General features: G+C 43.3%; 1 protein-coding gene and 1 long non-coding RNA gene across 3 annotated transcripts in view; one reads left to right on the top strand and one right to left on the bottom strand.

Moving 5' to 3' along the window:
* Window positions 1–1,843, top strand: part of RPIA (ribose 5-phosphate isomerase A) — a 32,801-nt gene extending 30,958 nt beyond the window's left edge. For both annotated transcript variants that reach the window (XM_020886003.2, XM_020886004.2), the window contains one exon: window positions 902–1,843. In XM_020886003.2, coding sequence (XP_020741662.2) covers window positions 902–996 — 95 coding nt within the window. In that variant the 3' untranslated portion in view covers window positions 997–1,843. The remainder of the gene's footprint in view (window positions 1–901) is intronic.
* A 2,364-nt stretch (window positions 1,844–4,207) lies between these two features.
* LOC139039093 (uncharacterized) lies at window positions 4,208–14,625 on the bottom strand. The gene is made up of 2 exons (XR_011492266.1): window positions 12,073–14,625; window positions 4,208–7,063 (listed from the first exon to the last, which is right to left on the bottom strand). It is a non-coding gene; the product is annotated as an uncharacterized lncRNA (long non-coding RNA).
* Window positions 14,626–16,277: the final 1,652 nt, after the last annotated feature.

The raw sequence follows: 16,277 nt of genomic DNA, 5'->3' as shown, positions 1-16,277 counted from the left end.
GCTGGATCATCAGGTATGAATATGTTCAGCTTTAGAAGATACACCAGGAAACATTTTCCAACATGATTTTTTGCCAGTTTACTTCTATAGTCAATGTGTGGGAGTGTCTTTACATTCCAGTCAAATTTCATTATACTCATCCTGTTGAGTGTGTAGTGGTGTCTTGATTTGCATTCTCTTTTTTTAAATGTACCCTTTATTTTATTCTTTTTTTTTCCTCAATTTTTTTGCCACACCTTGCAGCTTGTGGGACCTTAGTTCCTTGACTAGGGGCAGAACCCATGTCCCCTGCATTGGCGGAGCAGAGACTTAACCATTGGGCTGCTGGGGAAGTCCCTGCATTCTCTATTGACTAGTTTGAGCACCGTTTTCTATGTTTATTGGCTGTTTTGGAGAACCTCTTTTGTGAAGTATCTTTTAAGTCTTCTGCCCATTTTTTCACTAGATTGTCCGTTGTCTTACTGTTCTGGAGAGTTTGTTCATTTTGACATAGTATATGCATTGCAAGTATCTTTCAGCCCTTTGTGGGAAAAGCTTCTAAGGCTGATGGTGTGATTGAGGGTCACTGGGAACGGGAGCACTTAGAGTCATGACGGAGGGCCTCTCTGAGACGATGACTGGTCCGGACAAAGGCAGCTGTGTGAGCAAAGGGCCTGAGGCAGGAAAAATCTGGCACATTTGAGTACAGAGAGAAATCTAGGATCCCAGAGGGGGCGAGATTGCAAGAGGAAACAAAAATAACCAGAATGTGTTTTCATCACCATGCAGGAGGGAAGTCTTAAGATGTATCATTTGTCTGGTGCTGTTGATGGTGGTCACTCCTATGGACCCAGTGATCCTGGTTTTCTTACTGCCTTGGGAGGCTGAAACTTAACACTTCCTTCTGCCCTTTGTCCCACAGGCGTCGTGGACACGGGGCTGTTCATCAACATGGCGGAGAGAGTCTACTTCGGGATGCAGGACGGCTCTGTGAACATGAGGGAGAAGCCATTCTGAACGGGTCCTGCACGAGCGGAGTGTGTTCCTCTCGCGTCCCCAGCCCACCGCCGAGGTGGCCACGCCTCTCTGAGCCTTTGCCTTAATGTATCTGCCAGGTGGACAGCTTGGCAGGGTGAGGGGTTGAGGGTTAAATCTAGTCTTCTGAAGTATTGTTATTAAATGTCTTTTTAAAAAGAGAGATACAAACATATATATATATTTTTACTATTAAAAATGCTCTGTTGTTTTTTTTTAATAAAGTGGAACTTGATTTCATGTTTTATATGAAACATTTACCAAAAAAAAAAAAAGGACTGTCTTTTAAACTTTTAACTTGAGCCTGCTGGTTAAACTTCTGAATATTGGGTTTGCTGAGGAATATAATTCAAACTTTTTTTCAGACTGGTGAAATGAAGGGCACAGCCAGCAGCGATTCCCTGATGCCTTACTGGAAACATGGAGTTCGTTTACTTTTCTACCACACTGTTTTGTTTTTTAGTTTTTGTTGCAATTACGCACAATCCGTAGTTCTGTGTTCTAAGAGGTGAACTATAAAAATATAAAAGTCTGGCAAGTATAGGGTGTGGTGTGTGATGACTCAGAATGTGTAAACTACCAGAGGGAGGATGTGGGAGTTCTTCAGCTGAGGTCATGGGTTCATTCAGACCATTTGTGTTGAAGCCATTGAACAGAAATACTTGCCAGAACTGCCAAAGCACTGCTGTGAAGCACCTTTCAGTGACTGTCCTTTTGTTGTGAATATTTTTTTCGTTCCTTTATTGTTCCTTTGCATGATTTGGCATCAGAAGTTGTTACCTCTTTATATTGTTTGAAGGTTGAAATAAAACAGTATGGTGCCATTTTGGTTCTTTGTCTTTGTTACAGAATTTGTGTCAGTTTTACAGTAAAATAGGAATTGGTTTTGCTCACTTTATTTACATTGGATCTTTGATCAAGGGTGGAATTCACTCAAATCTTGAGCCAAAGAGTAGATAAATATTTCCTTTATTTCTGAGAGAGCTTGATAGCAGCTTCATTTCATAGAACTTTTGTCAAATAAGACATCGGTTTTCTTATGGAGACTAATACAGCTGAACAAAAGTCACAGATTATCCCCAAGTTTTATGCTAGTCAGACCCCCAGTCATGGAAGCTGATAAGCAGTGAAGTGGGTCACCTGACTTTCCTGTATTCTCTCAGTGTGTAATCTTCACAGTGTGCCCAGCGAGCAGTGAACCATCCGGAAAGCTTCACAGATGGCAATAGAAAGGCCGTGATCAACTCAGTGATGATTCTAGATAGGACTCATGAATCCATCCTGCTGTAAAGGTGTTTGTGTTGAGAGCCCTAATCCCCCAGTGCTGACTTTGCACAATCCTTAGACGGTCATGTCACTCGCCTTGCCCTCTGTTTTGAAGCTTGGATTATAGCTACCAAACCTAGAGGCATCAGAATTCCTGCTAAATCAAGTTTCAGGATCAAAGTCAATCAGGACTGAGCATTGAAGAGATTTTCTTTTTCTTGTTGAATTCCTTCTCTTTTTCGCTCTCAAGGTGCTCTTTAAAAATAGTTGGCTCACACATTGTTAGGAAACCTGCTGTTAGGAGTGCTTTCTTTTTCTCCAAGAATATTTTGGTCTGGATGGTACATAGTTTTTACACAAACTGGGCACTAGGTCTTAGCTGAGAAAACTTGATAAAACTGCTTCTTGATATGATCCTTGAAAGCTCTTAGGTTAAATTCAGGGATAAATATAAGCGACAAAGTTAAACTACGTTTCTGAAAAACACCTGCATGTTCCACAGCACAAGGAAATGCTTGGTGGGTTTCATAGGCCTTCATACCTGTAAGCCAAGTGCAGTTCCCTTAAGTGTGAATGTGAGGTTTTCCTTCTTTAAACACCTGCTGTGCTTCAGGTACACATACAGCAGTTTGTTCTAGAAGTAAATGTTGATTAAAGTTTCTTCAATGAAGTCATTAGTAAATGTGGTCTTGTTGGATGGATCCCATTTGCAGGCTTGTGGTCAGTCCCAGGGGCACAGGACAAGCTGCAAACCTGGTGTTTAGGAAAGGTTTATATCCAAATTAAGCTGCCGCAAATCTGGGAGGCATCAAAGGGGAGAAAAAAATCACTTGAATTTGAATCTATTCAATTTTGATTTTAGCTGACAATTTTTTTTATAAGTTTTATTAATTTTTGGTTGTCTTGGGTCTTCGTTGCTGTGCGGGCTTCTCATTGCGTTGGCTTCTCTGTTGTGGAACTTGGACTGCAGAGCACAGGCTCAGTAGTTGTGACTCATGAGCTGAGTTGCTCTGCGGCGTGTGGGACCTTCCCTGACCAGGGATCGAACCTCTGTCTCTGCATTGGCAGGCCGACTCTTTTACCATTGAGCCACCAGGGAGGCCCCAGCACTCAAGTTTTGATATTTTTCAATCATCAAGCCTTTGCCGAGTCCCCGTCATGTGCCAGTTCTTAGTGGGGACTAGTAGAGGGTAAAGAGCCGAGAATAGTAAGACACCTCCTGGGCTCCAGATGTTTCTAGCCTTTTGGGTGAGACGGAGTGACAGAGGAATTGTCAGTTCAGTAGGGAAGAGGGGCTGTGAGGTGGGAAACATTACCAAGTGACTGGTGACCGAGCCCTACCCATCATTACTTTTAACTGTGTGCAGATTGTGTACTGGGCCTTTAGTCTTGTTATCTCACAGGAGTTTGATGGTGTCTATTGTGGAGCCTGTGGGAAACAGGCTCAGTTTAAGTAACTTTGTCAGGTCAGACACTGGAAAACAGGACAGACTTTTCTGGCTCATCATTCCAGTTGGTTGTAGGACTCTTCAGAGTTTGTATTCTTTAATGCTGTGTCCACCATTTGTAACTTGAATCGAAAGTAATTTGTAATTTTTAAAGTACTGAAGTTAGTGAACGGGTTTATTGTATATGTGTGTAGGCTCCTGGGTAATCCTATAATGTTAATAAGTTTCTCTTTTTTAATGAGCTTTCTTTTAGTGGGAGAAAGGAACAGAACATTGCACAATCTAGGGCTGGCCGTGGGAAGGCCCTCTGCAGGAGTCAGTCCTCGGCCGCCACCGATTTTCTCCACTGCTGTGCTTATTTCCTGTCTCTGCTTTCCAGGTTATAGGCACAGTGGCAACCATTGGCACTGCTAGCCTGGGAAGGATGTTTATGGCTAAGGGTTGTTAGTTCCCTGTAGTCAAAGACCCTTCAGAACACATAACTGAACAAAGTTGATTTTATTTGTTTTTTTATTTTTTATTTATTTTTCTTTTTGACGGTGCTGAGTCTTTGTTGCTGTTCAGGCTTTTCTCAAGTTGTGATGAACAGGAACTGCTCTCCAGTAGCAGTCCTCAGGCTTCTCATTGCGGTGACTTCTCTTGATGTGGAGTACCAGCTCTGGGGCAAGAGGGCTTCAGTAGTCGTGGCTTCCGGGCTCTAAAGCACAGGCTCAAAAGTTGTGGTACACAGGCTTAGTTGCTTTGCGGCATGTGGAATCTTCCCGGACCAGTGATCAAACCTGTGTCTCCTGCATTGGCCCGCAGATTCTTTACCACTGAGCCGCCAGGGAAGCCCCAAACTTGGTTTTACTGATTCATCGAATGAAGGAAGTCACATGCCATGGGGAGTCTCAGCCCAAGGCTTTTAGGACTTTAGAGGACTTAGGTGCCTGTCTGGGGCTTTGGGGAGGGCTTTGTTCTGGATTGGATATCATCAAGAAGCAGGAGAATTCTGTGACCCAGCATCCTAATTTTCACTGAGAAAGTAAGGCTATAAAGCTGGGATTGTAAAGAAGCAGCAGTCACTCAACAGCCAGGGAAGGGAGGTGTCTGGTCCTATTTGTGGTTTGGATGATGTTCATGTTTTGTCTGTTTTATGGAGACAAAATGATCATAGAGTCATCTGGTGTTTGTATCACCATCACACAGCAGCCATGAAATTAAAAGATGCTCCTTGGAATGTAAGCTGTGACAAACCTTGACAGCATATTAAAAAGCAGAGACCCAGACCTCACTTTGTCTAAAGAGATTCATATAGTCAAGGTTAGGGTTGCATGTGTGTGCTCAGTTGTGTCCGACTCTTTGTGACCCTATGGACAAGCTCACCAGGCTCCTCTGTCCATGGGATTTCCCAGGCAAGAATACTGGACTGGGTTGCTGTTTTCTTCTCCAGGGAATCTTCCTGACCCGGAGATCAAACCTGAGTCTTCTGCATTTCCTGCATTGCAAGTGGATTCTTCACCTCTTGAGCCATTGGTTTTTCTAGTAGTCATGTACTGGACCAGATGTGAGAACTGGACCATAAAGAAGGCTGAGTACAGAAGAATTGATGCTTTCAAATTGTTCCGGAGAAGACTCTTGAGAGTCCCTTGGACTGCGAGGAGATCAAGCCAGTCACTCCTGAAGCAAATGAACCCTGAATATTCACTGGAAAGACTGATGCTGAAGGTGAAGCTCCAATACTTTGGCCACCTGATACGAAGAGTCAACTCATTGGACAAGACCCTGATTCTGGGAAAGACTGAGGGCAAGAGGAGAAGGGGGCAACAGAGGATGAAATGGTTGGATGGCATTATTGACTCGACCTGAGTATGAGCAAATTCTGGAAAATAGTGAAGGACAGGGAAACCTGTCATGCTGCAATTCCATGGGGTCACAAAGAGTTGGATACAGCTTAGCAACTGAACAAAAATAACAGAGTGCCCCTTTCTGGTGATGGTCTGTGAGATTGTTTATTATCCACAGGAGAGCACAGTAGTCTCACCATGGGTGCCAGGCTAGCTCATAGCAACACCAAAGTTGGGCTATGGAGCCAGGCCAGTTTCTGGCTGTCATTTCTCTTTCTCAGAATCTCTGACCCCAGGAACTGGAGACCTGAGTGTTCTATGATCTACTCTTTCCTTTCCTTTGATTAACAGGCACTGAGCGCTTTCTGTATGCTGGGCACGAGGGTGGCAGAGTCAGGCCACAGATAGTCGATGCTGTGACTCTGGCTTTCAAAGGCTTCACTGGTGCCATGTAGTTGGCTCACTTCCTGTCTCACCTAGCAGCTGATGAAACCAGATTTAGAATTGCATCAGTCTTCACTCTCCACTAACCCAGTAATCAGATGATGTTTTTGAGAGAGGTTCAGTGCCTTTGCTTTTTTAGTAACCAGGTTTTTAGCGCAGGACAGCAAAACACCCCAATATGGTCTCGCATTCAACTGTGCCCTAGTGGACCTCTGCGGATAAACATCTGTAACGAAGCTCCGAGAAGGAAGGAAATGTGATGATTAATATGGGTCTTGGGGTGGGGTGGAATCCAAAGGGGAAGGGAAAGTTCACCCCAGTGTTCTGTGCACCATGCAGGTTATGCTAGTAGTAAAGAACCCACCTACCAATGCAGGAGACCTAAGAGACATGGGTTCGATCCCTGGTTCGGGAGGATCCCCTGGAGGAGAGCATGGCAACCCACTCCAGTGTTCTTGCCTGGAAAATCGTATGGATAGAGAAGCCTGGCGGGCTACAGTCTCTGGGGTTGCACAGAGTCAGACACAACTGAATCGACTAAGCATGCACGCACATTAGGCAGACTACTGATGAATAAAATAAATTGTGTTGGAACTCCATTCACTGAGAACATCTCTGCTTTAGCAGCAAGGTGGAAGAAGCAATTTCTCCTGAGAAACGAAGCCCTGGCTACCTGCATCTCTGTTCGCCTGAGCATACTGGCCATGACACCCCCCAAATGTCTCCCTGATTACATAACTACACTGGAGGGAGTTCCCAGGTTCAAGGGTATTCCAACCTGAGTTGCAGGTAGAGTTGCACTCATCCTCATTTTATTTCAGAAGCTGTTCTTGGTGGAGTGTTGGGCCGATCTCCAGTCCCTGATGGTTTCAGTTCAGATCTGATCTGAGTTTAGCTCCACTTGGCCTCTGTTCCCGGGTCAGTGGTGTGCCTCGGGTTTCTTGGTGAACTTGTGAGAGGCAGCCACAAGGTGAGAGCCCGCAGGGAGCTGGCACCGAGGGCTGCATAGCACCGCCCAATGGAACTGTGAGCCACATACCTAATTCAAGCATTCTAGTAGCTGCACTGAAAAGGTTAAAAGACAAAATACCGAACAAATTAATTTTAATAGTTAACCCAACGGATCTAAAATATTACTATTCTGACTATATTCAAGCAATATTTTACATATTTGGGGTACTAAGGCTTCATGTGTGTGCTAAGTTGCTTTATTTATGTCTGACTCTTTGTGACCCCATGGACTGTAACCCACCCGGCTCCTCTGGTCCTTAGGATTATCCAGGCAAGGATACTGGAATGGGTTGCCATGCCCTTGTCCAAGGGATCTTTCTAACCCAGGGATCACACCTGCATCTCCTGTGTTGGCAGGTGGGTTCTTTACCGCTAGCACCGACTGGGAAGCCCTAAGTCTTTATAATACAGTGTGTATTGTATTTCTGTATGTCTTGTTTTGGACTAGGCACCTTCCAAGTACTCATTCGTCAGTGACCCAGGATTGGGGAACACAGTTCTAGAATTGAAGGGGAATTCTGGTGTTGTCCTTGTTCTGGCTTTTAAAATAATATTTATTTATGGCTGTGTCAGATCTTAGTTGCCACGTGCAGGCTTAGTTGCCCTGCAGCATGTGGGATCTTAGTTCCCGGACCAGGGATCGAACCCATGTCCCTTACTTTGGAAGGTGGATTCTTAATCAGGGGACCACCAGGGACGTCCCTGTTCTGCTTTTTAAAGCCCCTTTGATTTCCTGGAGCCAGCCTGGCTTCTACTGTGGCCCTAGATGTTTCTTAACACCCACAGAGCATGGAATCAAATGATGGCTTCCGAGGGGGTTCTCTTTAGTTGCCCTAATTTGAACTGAGAGCTTCTGTGTCTCAAGCAGATGGTCTCTCTGACCTTATAAGTGGCCTTAAGTCCAGAAAAGAGAACCATTCTTTCAGCTTCTAAGTTAAATGATTATTTTAGCTGAAAGTGTTCATCACTCAGTCGTGTCTGACTCTCTGGGATCCCATGGACTTAACCCACCAGGCTTCTCTGTCCATGGGATTCTCCAGGCAAGAATACTGGAGTGGGTTGTCATTCCCTTCTGCAGGGGATCTTCCCAACCCAGGGATTGAACCTGGGTCTCCTGCATTGCAGGCAGATTCTTTTCTGAGCCACCAGGGAAGCCCTATTTTAGTTGAGGTACACTATTTTTTCTGAGAGGTAAGTATGATTAGTAACCTTGGTTTGGAATCCCATTCTTCTGGTTACTAACTTTTGAACAAGTTTATTTCACCCATAAGCCTTGATTTCCTCAGTGTAAAATGGCTGCAAAAATGTTAGCTTTTCAGGTAATTTTGAGGATAAAATGAACTAATTCATGCCAAGTGCTTTGAGCAGTTATTGGCACATAAAACGCTAATCAATCTTATATTTTTATTTAACTGCTGTGGACTTCTAGAAAATAGAAGTTCCTTGGGTCTCAAAAAATGAAGAACCGTTGGGATGTGAAAAAACCTTGCTGAAAATAATTTGGGGGGAGGCATTGGATGGGGAAACCATGAACTGAGTCATAGGTAAATGGGAGTTCCCTGCTGTCTGATTTTGTATGATATTTTCTGTAATAAAAATTTTTTTTTAATGACTTGCCAACTTTTGTTCTGGAATTTCCTGAAAGAAAAAAAAATTGTTACAGTAATTTTAGATACCCCTATGAAGTGCCATGTAGGATTATTGAGATGTGTGAGTATATGTGTGTATTCTGCCTGGGAAAGTCAGGGAAAGCCTTGTAGTGTAGGTGGTCATTTAGCTGTAACTTTAAAAAAATTATTTTTAATTCAAAAAATTTTGATCCATTTTACAAAAATGAATGAAAATTGAAAACATAATGCTAAATAAAAGACACAGGTTATCATACATTGTATGGCTGCATTTATGTAAAATTCCAGATGAGGCAAATTTATAGAGACAAAAAGTGAATTCATGGTTGCCTAGGACTTGGGGTTGGGGGTGGGAGGCATTGGGGGGGAAATAAGGAATGACTGGTAACAGACACGGAGAAGGCGATGGCACCCTGCTCCAGTACTCTTGCCTGGAAAAATCCCACGGACAGAGGAGCCTGGTGGGCTGCAGTCCATGGGTTCGAGAAGAGTCAGACATGACTGAGTGACTTCACTTTCACTTTTCACTTTCATGCGTTGGAGAAGGAAATGGCAACCCACTCCAGTGTTCTTGCCTGGAGAATCCCAGGGACGGGGGAACTATGGGGTTGCATAGAGTTGGGCACGACTGAAGCGACTTAGCAGTAGTAGCTAACAGACATGGAGTTTCTCTTTGGGAAAAGTTTCTCAATATTTATTCTTTCTTATTCATACTATTGGATGAATATGCCACATTTTATTTATTCTTCAGTTGATGGACATTTGGGTTTTTCCCACTTTTTATGGCGAATGCTGCTCTTGATGCACAAGTCTCTGTGTGGATGTACGTGGTTTCATTATCTCCTTGTGTGTTTGTACTTCCTTTTTTTGATTTAAATAAATTTAAAAATATACTGTCCTAATTCTTCTGGTTTTTTGTTTGTTTCCTTTTTTGCTGTTTATATTTCAGTGACTTTCTAAGGTGGTTGCCCCAGCTGCTTTATCTTGAAGGAGGAGTAGAAGACCACCAGCAGGTAGGGGTGGGTGGGGCAGGAGACGTGGGACAAGCACTGCATGGAGGGAAACAACGTGCAAGGCGAGGGTTAGTGAGGAACTGGTGGGTACAGGTAACCCTGAGGAGCTGTGGCTGGGGGGCAAGGTATGTGACTCTGAGGAGGAGCTGAGACAAGGAAAGGCAGGAACCACTTACTGAAGGACCATGTTCATCAGAGCAAACGACTTTGGTCTGAATCCTGACAGTGGGGGTTTTGGGCAGTAGAGAAGTATGATCCACCACTGCTAGCTGCAGGGAGGAGGGTGGGATGAATCAGGCAGAGTGTGGGCCAGAGAAATCAGTTATAAGTCTATAGAAAAGGTTCAGAAATAAAGAGGGGAGGGTGTTGGCAACACTTTTGAACAGTGTTGCCAAAAAAAAAAAAAACCCAAAGATTCAGAAAGGCTTCCCAGTTTATTTGAAGCCTTTTTTTTTTTTTTTTGTTTAAGTTAGTAGAATGTTTTCTTTTCAGTTTCAGGACACAGCAAGTCTGGGTTGTAAAAGATGCTTACTTCTCCTGCTAGGAAACACTCTCTGATGTGGTACTTTTTCTGAGTGCCACTAGTTACTCTGGGGGCAGGAACTTTGGCACTTCCTAAATCCAGTTAACCTTCAAAGTGTTTCCATTAGAATAATCCATTGTTTAGGAATCTCACACACACAATGAGATATAAAGTGAATTTTGGAGGAGGAGACACACTGACCAGTGCCTGTCCAGTGAGATCCATATACAAAAGGCAGATACACAGAGGCAGATAAAAGGCAGGTATTGAGTTTAACAGATTTATTTTTCCTTTTCCTGCGTGTGAGCCCCCTAGTTCTACCTGGGGAATTCCTCACTGTGGGAACTTGCTGTGAGGCATGTCTTTCTACTTCACCTGAAGCGTCCTTTCTTCCTGCTCCCTGGCTCCCAGCGCGTGGACCTAGGCTTGATCAACGGGCTGTTTCTGCCCAGGATGTGAACCTTAAGGGAACATCTCAAGTTATCTACTGTGTAGTAAACCACCTCATTGGAGAAGGCAACGGCAACCCACTCCAGTACTCTTGCCTGGAAAGTCCCATGGACGGAGGAGCCTGGTAGGCTGCAGTCCATGTGGTTGCTATGAGTCGGACACGACTGAGCGACTTCACTTTCACTTTTTACTTTCACACATTGGAGAAGGAAATGGCAACCCACTCTAGTATTCTTGCCTGAAGAATCCCAGGGATGGGGGAGTCTGGTGGGCTGCCGTCTATGGGGTTGCACAGAGCTGGACATGACTGAATCGACTTAGCAGCAGCAGCAAACCACCTCATAACGGAGCAGTTTAAGACCACTACCAGCATTCATTGGCTCACAGTCCTGCAAGTTGAGCAGAGCTTGCTGGGGATGGCTTGTCACCATCACGTATGACAGCGTGTGACTTCAACTGGGCAAACGTGGCAGAGGTTGGCATGTCTGGGGCTTACCTGGGCCTCTCACTCTCTGTGGGCCATCTTGGGCTTCTTAACAGCATGACGGCTGGATTCTAAGAAGGAGCATTTCTGTGAAAGCTAGAAGGCTTTCTCAGACACTGTACAATATCTCTTTCACTCATATTACTAAAAGCAAATGAAAATGCCAGACCAGATTCACAGAGGTGGAGAAATACATACCATGTTCATGCTGGTGGTAGCATTCAACACTCAGTGGTGGGTGGCGGCAAGGCCAGGAACGACATTAAGGGTAGCAACCACAATACAGCACCTTATTTAGATCAGTTTAGGATTAGATCTTGGCCATATTTTACTGTTAGCAGGTATCCTTGGTTTTATTTTCAATATGGACATTTTTCAAAGTCTTTGTTAAATTTTGTTACAATATTTCTTCTGCTACATGTTTTGGTATTTTGGCCATGAGAAATGTGGGATCTTCGCTCCCTGACCAGAGATCAAACCTGCACCCCCAGTGTTAGAAGGTGGAGTCTTAACCACTGGACCACCAGTGACGTACTATTTTCTAAACCTAATTTTCCAGCCTCAAGATCCATTTTGGAGATGTACTGTATCCTTTAAATAAATCCCATTTCTGCCTAATTTAGCCAGAACCAATTTCTGTTGTTTGCATCTAAGAATCTTGACTGATACCTCAGTCAATAAGAGAATCATTACGGACAGTACAGTAAAATGGTAAAGTAGATAATTTACAAAAGAGAAAATACACATGGCTAGTGAACACCGGAAAAAGTTCTACTTCACTAACAATGAAAACAAAACACACCTAAATTAAAACAATAGCTAGCAGATGCCTTTTTTGGGGTCTATAAAGTTAGCAAATAATGTAATCAATGTTGTAGAGGGCAAGGTGAGACAAACTCTATTTAGACCTCTGGTAGGATTGTAAGTTGGTCTAATTTTTCTGGGGATTTGGAGGCAATACTTACCAAGAAACTTCAATTGAATCAATCTTTTCCAGTTACATTCAGGAATCTAGTCTGATCAAATACTTAGAAATGTAGATAGGAGGCACCTCTCTGGTGGTCCAGTGGTTAAGAATCCACCTTGGAATGCAGAGGACTCTAGTTTGATCCCTGGTCAGGGAACTAAGATCCCCCACGCTGAGGGGCAATTAGACTTGCACGCCATGACTACTGAACCCGCTTGCCATAACTAGAGAATTCTCATATCATAATGGAAGGTCCCCATGTGATGTAACAAAGATCCTGCATTCCACAACTAAGAGGTCACCTGATGCAACCAAAAAAACCAAAAACCAACAGCCCCCTCCCAAAAAACCCCAGTTCTGAATGTTTAGAGGAAAAAAACCAATGTAGATAAAAATTTATTTACAAAGATGTTCATACCAATGTTACAGTCTAGCAAACATTACAAATTTGAACAATACAAATCCACTAAGGTGTGATGTCATGAGACATTATGCAGCCATTAAGAAAGATTTTTAAAGAACAAAAGATACTGAAAAACCTTTACAGAATAATATTGAGTGATAAATTAACCAAGAAATATAGGTGTGAGTGACATATGTCAGTCCTAGTCAGGAAAGTAAAGGGCATTTTCCTGCCACTCTAGGCATTTCAAACAAAGGGAATTTTTTTATGGGAAATGATTCACAGGAAATGGAAGGGCAGAGAAGCAATCCTTGTGTTGAATCAACCCAGAGATGAGTGACAGCCACAAGCCAGTGCACTCCCAGGGCAGGAAAAGGTGGCGTCATCAGAACCCAGAAACTGGGCACTTGGTGGAAGCTAGGACCACAAGGGAGATGTAGCCACTACTGGAAAATTCCTCCCCAAAGCAGAGGGGAACGAACGCTTTGGTAGCCTTCTTCCCACCCTAACCTTTTGCCAGAGCCTCCCATCAGCCGACTAACCAATGGTGCCAAGGGCAGAAATGCAACTGTGAGTAGGTGGAGCATGATCTCGACCAATTGAAAATTATGCATATTAAATAGTGTTGAAAGGAATAGTTATTTTGCTGATGGGATCAAATGTGAGTTTTATTTTCATGTGTTTTCTGGTTTTTTTTTTTTTTTTTTGGCCATGCCGTGTGGCTTGCAGGATTAACTCCCCAAGCAGAGATTGAACCCCAAGCCCTTGGCAGTGGTCCTAATCACTGGACCGCCAGGGAATTCCAGTTTTTCTGTATTTTCCAAAGAATCCAAACAATATTACTAAACTAAAAAAATGGTGAGTATGTGCAGGGGAGATGTCAAATATTTTTACAAAGGTAATACATATATAAGGATGGATGCGACGCATGCAGACAATGGAGTTTTAGATACAGAGTCTCTTTCATTCATCTCCAGGCTTTAGGGAGTGATCCTCCAAGTCCTGGGGCTTCCCAGGTGGCTCAGTGGTAAAGAATCTGCCTGCCCATGCAGGAGACGTGGGTCCGATCCCTGGGTAGGGTAGATCTCCTGGAGGAGGAAATGGCAACCCACTCCAGTATTCTTGCCTGGAAAATCCCCAGGACAGAGGAGGCTACAGTCAATGGGGTCGCCAAGAGCTGGGTGTTGTCTCTTCACGACAGCCAGCAGGGGGCGCTCCAGCCTAGCCCACCAGGCTTGCTCTGTCTGCTGGCTGGCCGACTGGGATTCACTGTGGCCCTTGCTTAGTGGTACCCTAGGGGAGAGCTTGCCCTGTTGACTATCCCTGACCCCAACAGGTTTGTCTCTGGTGTTCTCCATCTCAGAGCTGCCCGTCCCTTCTATTTTATACAAGTTATTGCCAGGATTCATGAGAAAGACAAGGCAAGCCCCACTGGAACTGGAGGGTCTTTGATTTTTCTTTTTAGGTGTTTGACACGTGTGTCCACTGAAGCTTGAGCCCCACTGTACTGATAATGCCTGGTCTAAAGAGACTTTCCCAGATGTGCCAGTGGTCACTGGTTAGTTCTTAGTCCTAGATGTCACGTAATGCTAAACGCTGTTTGAATCTATCTCAGGCTTTCCTTGAATCCTTATCTCAAATTGCTCTGTGCAAATCTCTGTATTGTGCAGGTTCTGCTGGTTCTTCAAACCATCTCACCCAAAGTGACTGACGCTAGTAGACCAGCTTGGGGAAACCAACCAACCAAGGGTCAGAAGTAGTTTGAGCTGCATTAGTGAGTGGCAGGGGATTTTTTTTTCTTTTTCCAGTCAACTTAAGAAAGGTACCTCTGTTCATCTCACTCTTACCTGCATCTGTTCCCCTGGATGCACAGAGCTTTCCCATGGCTGGAAGTGCAGGCTGGGCTGGGCTGGGCTGGAATTCCCACCTCGCCAAAACTCCTCCATGACCCCTTCAGGCAGACCATCCTCCCTGAACAGCTACATACCAGTCCCCAGGGGTCACAGGAGATTGCTCTAGGGAGTGGGGAAGCTTGACTGGGGGAGAAAGAGTCAAACTCTGAATAGTGGACGCTGTAAAGTGTAGCAAATCTCTGATACAGAAGGTACCTGCAGCCTCATGCAGGAGCCACCCTGGGCTGCCACTAGGGCTCCCACAGTGAGTGCTGCCAATCTGCTGCCTGTGCAGAAACTCTGGGGTAAGAGCTGGGCCCTGGGTCTCACCCAGGCTCTGTGTGTGTGTGTGGAGGGGTGGGTGGTGGGAGAGGGAGGGTGGGTTTGGAGAATCCAGAGGAAGCCCAGGGAGGTGAAAACATAATTTCATATCATTCCAGGTAGTTGGTCTTTTCCAATTAACTTACTTTTCTAACTTACTCCTCAGCTGAGAGAGTGTGCTTTCATTTTGTGGTTTTCTTTCCCTCATTAAGTATAGAATGCTTTACAACTTTATGCTTTTCTGATTTGGGAAATGAGTAAGGAAAAGATTGCTTTGGTGAAGTGGAAAAAAAGAGATTGTGTAAGCAAAATACAATTGGGAAGGGTTGAGGTGGTAGATGTGAGTTTTTTTTTTTTAGTTTTATTTTAATTGAAAACTAAATTTTCAACTAAAATTAAATTTTAAGTTGATTTACAGTATGTTAGTTTCAGATGTACAGCAAGTGTGTGTGTGTGTGTGTGTGTGTGTATATATATAATTTTTCAAATTCTTTTCCCTTACAGGTAGATGCAATTTTAATTGGAGAAAATAAGCATAGTTTCATCAAAGTAGACTATTTTAAGCATGAAAAGTTAAGTCTCTGAATAATCATGAACCAAGGCTGCTAACACTTGTAAATGTGGATCTGGAAATTCTTTTTTTTTTTTTTAAACTTTTTATTTTGTATTGCGGTATAGTCAATTAACAATGTTGTGATAGTTTCACGTGAACAATGAAGGGACTCAGCCATACATATACATGTATCCATTCTCCCCCAAATACTCCTTGATATGGGAAATTATGGAGGTCCTTTGCAGAGCTGAGAGCTGGGTCCTTTGGGCTGATGGCTTAAATCAGCTTCTTTCCCTCAAGTACAATTTCTTGGGTTTTATTTAATGCATTCTTATTTTTTACTGAGATAATTCACATGCAGTAAAATTCACCACAGTGAATTCATCCTCCTAAAATTGATGGTTATTATGTGAGATGTGGCCTAAGTAGCTTTACATTTAAGTTTAAAAGTTTTGAGGAGAAAAGAGGACTCCTTCTTTCTCTAAGTAATCTCATTGACTTTTGTTTTCAATTATGGCAAGTACTTGTTAATTATAATTTTTTCTTTGTTTCTATATTTTTTTTCTTTTTAAAATTTGGAGTGTAGTTGATTTATAGTGTTTCAGGTGAATAGCACACTAGTTCAGTTATACACATATACATATATATATTCTTTTTCAGATTTTTTCCATTAGAAGGTATTACATAATATTGAATCTAGTTCCCTGTGTTATACAGTTGGTCCTTGGTTATTTTATATATAGTAAATGTATAGTATTTGTTAATCCCAAATTCCTGATTTATTCCTCCCCTTTCATTAATTATAAATTCATTTAGTAGGATAAAATATATTTTCTGCATGCCCATTTCTGTAGGAACCTCAGTGGATCATCTCATTCATGTATATCAGATATAAATAATGGCAATGAATTGCTACTGTTGTTTAGTCACCCAGTCGTGTCCGACCCTTTGCAACCTCATGGACTACAGCACACCAGGCCTCCCTGTCCCTCACCATCTTCTGGAGTTTGCCCAAGTTCATGTTCATTGCATCA

This window comes from Odocoileus virginianus, chromosome 2 (genome assembly GCF_023699985.2).
Source record: "Odocoileus virginianus isolate 20LAN1187 ecotype Illinois chromosome 2, Ovbor_1.2, whole genome shotgun sequence".
Taxonomy (NCBI): domain Eukaryota; kingdom Metazoa; phylum Chordata; class Mammalia; order Artiodactyla; family Cervidae; genus Odocoileus; species Odocoileus virginianus.
The sequence above is the reverse complement of the archived record's forward strand: the minus strand, read 5'-3'. Positions and strand labels throughout refer to the sequence as shown.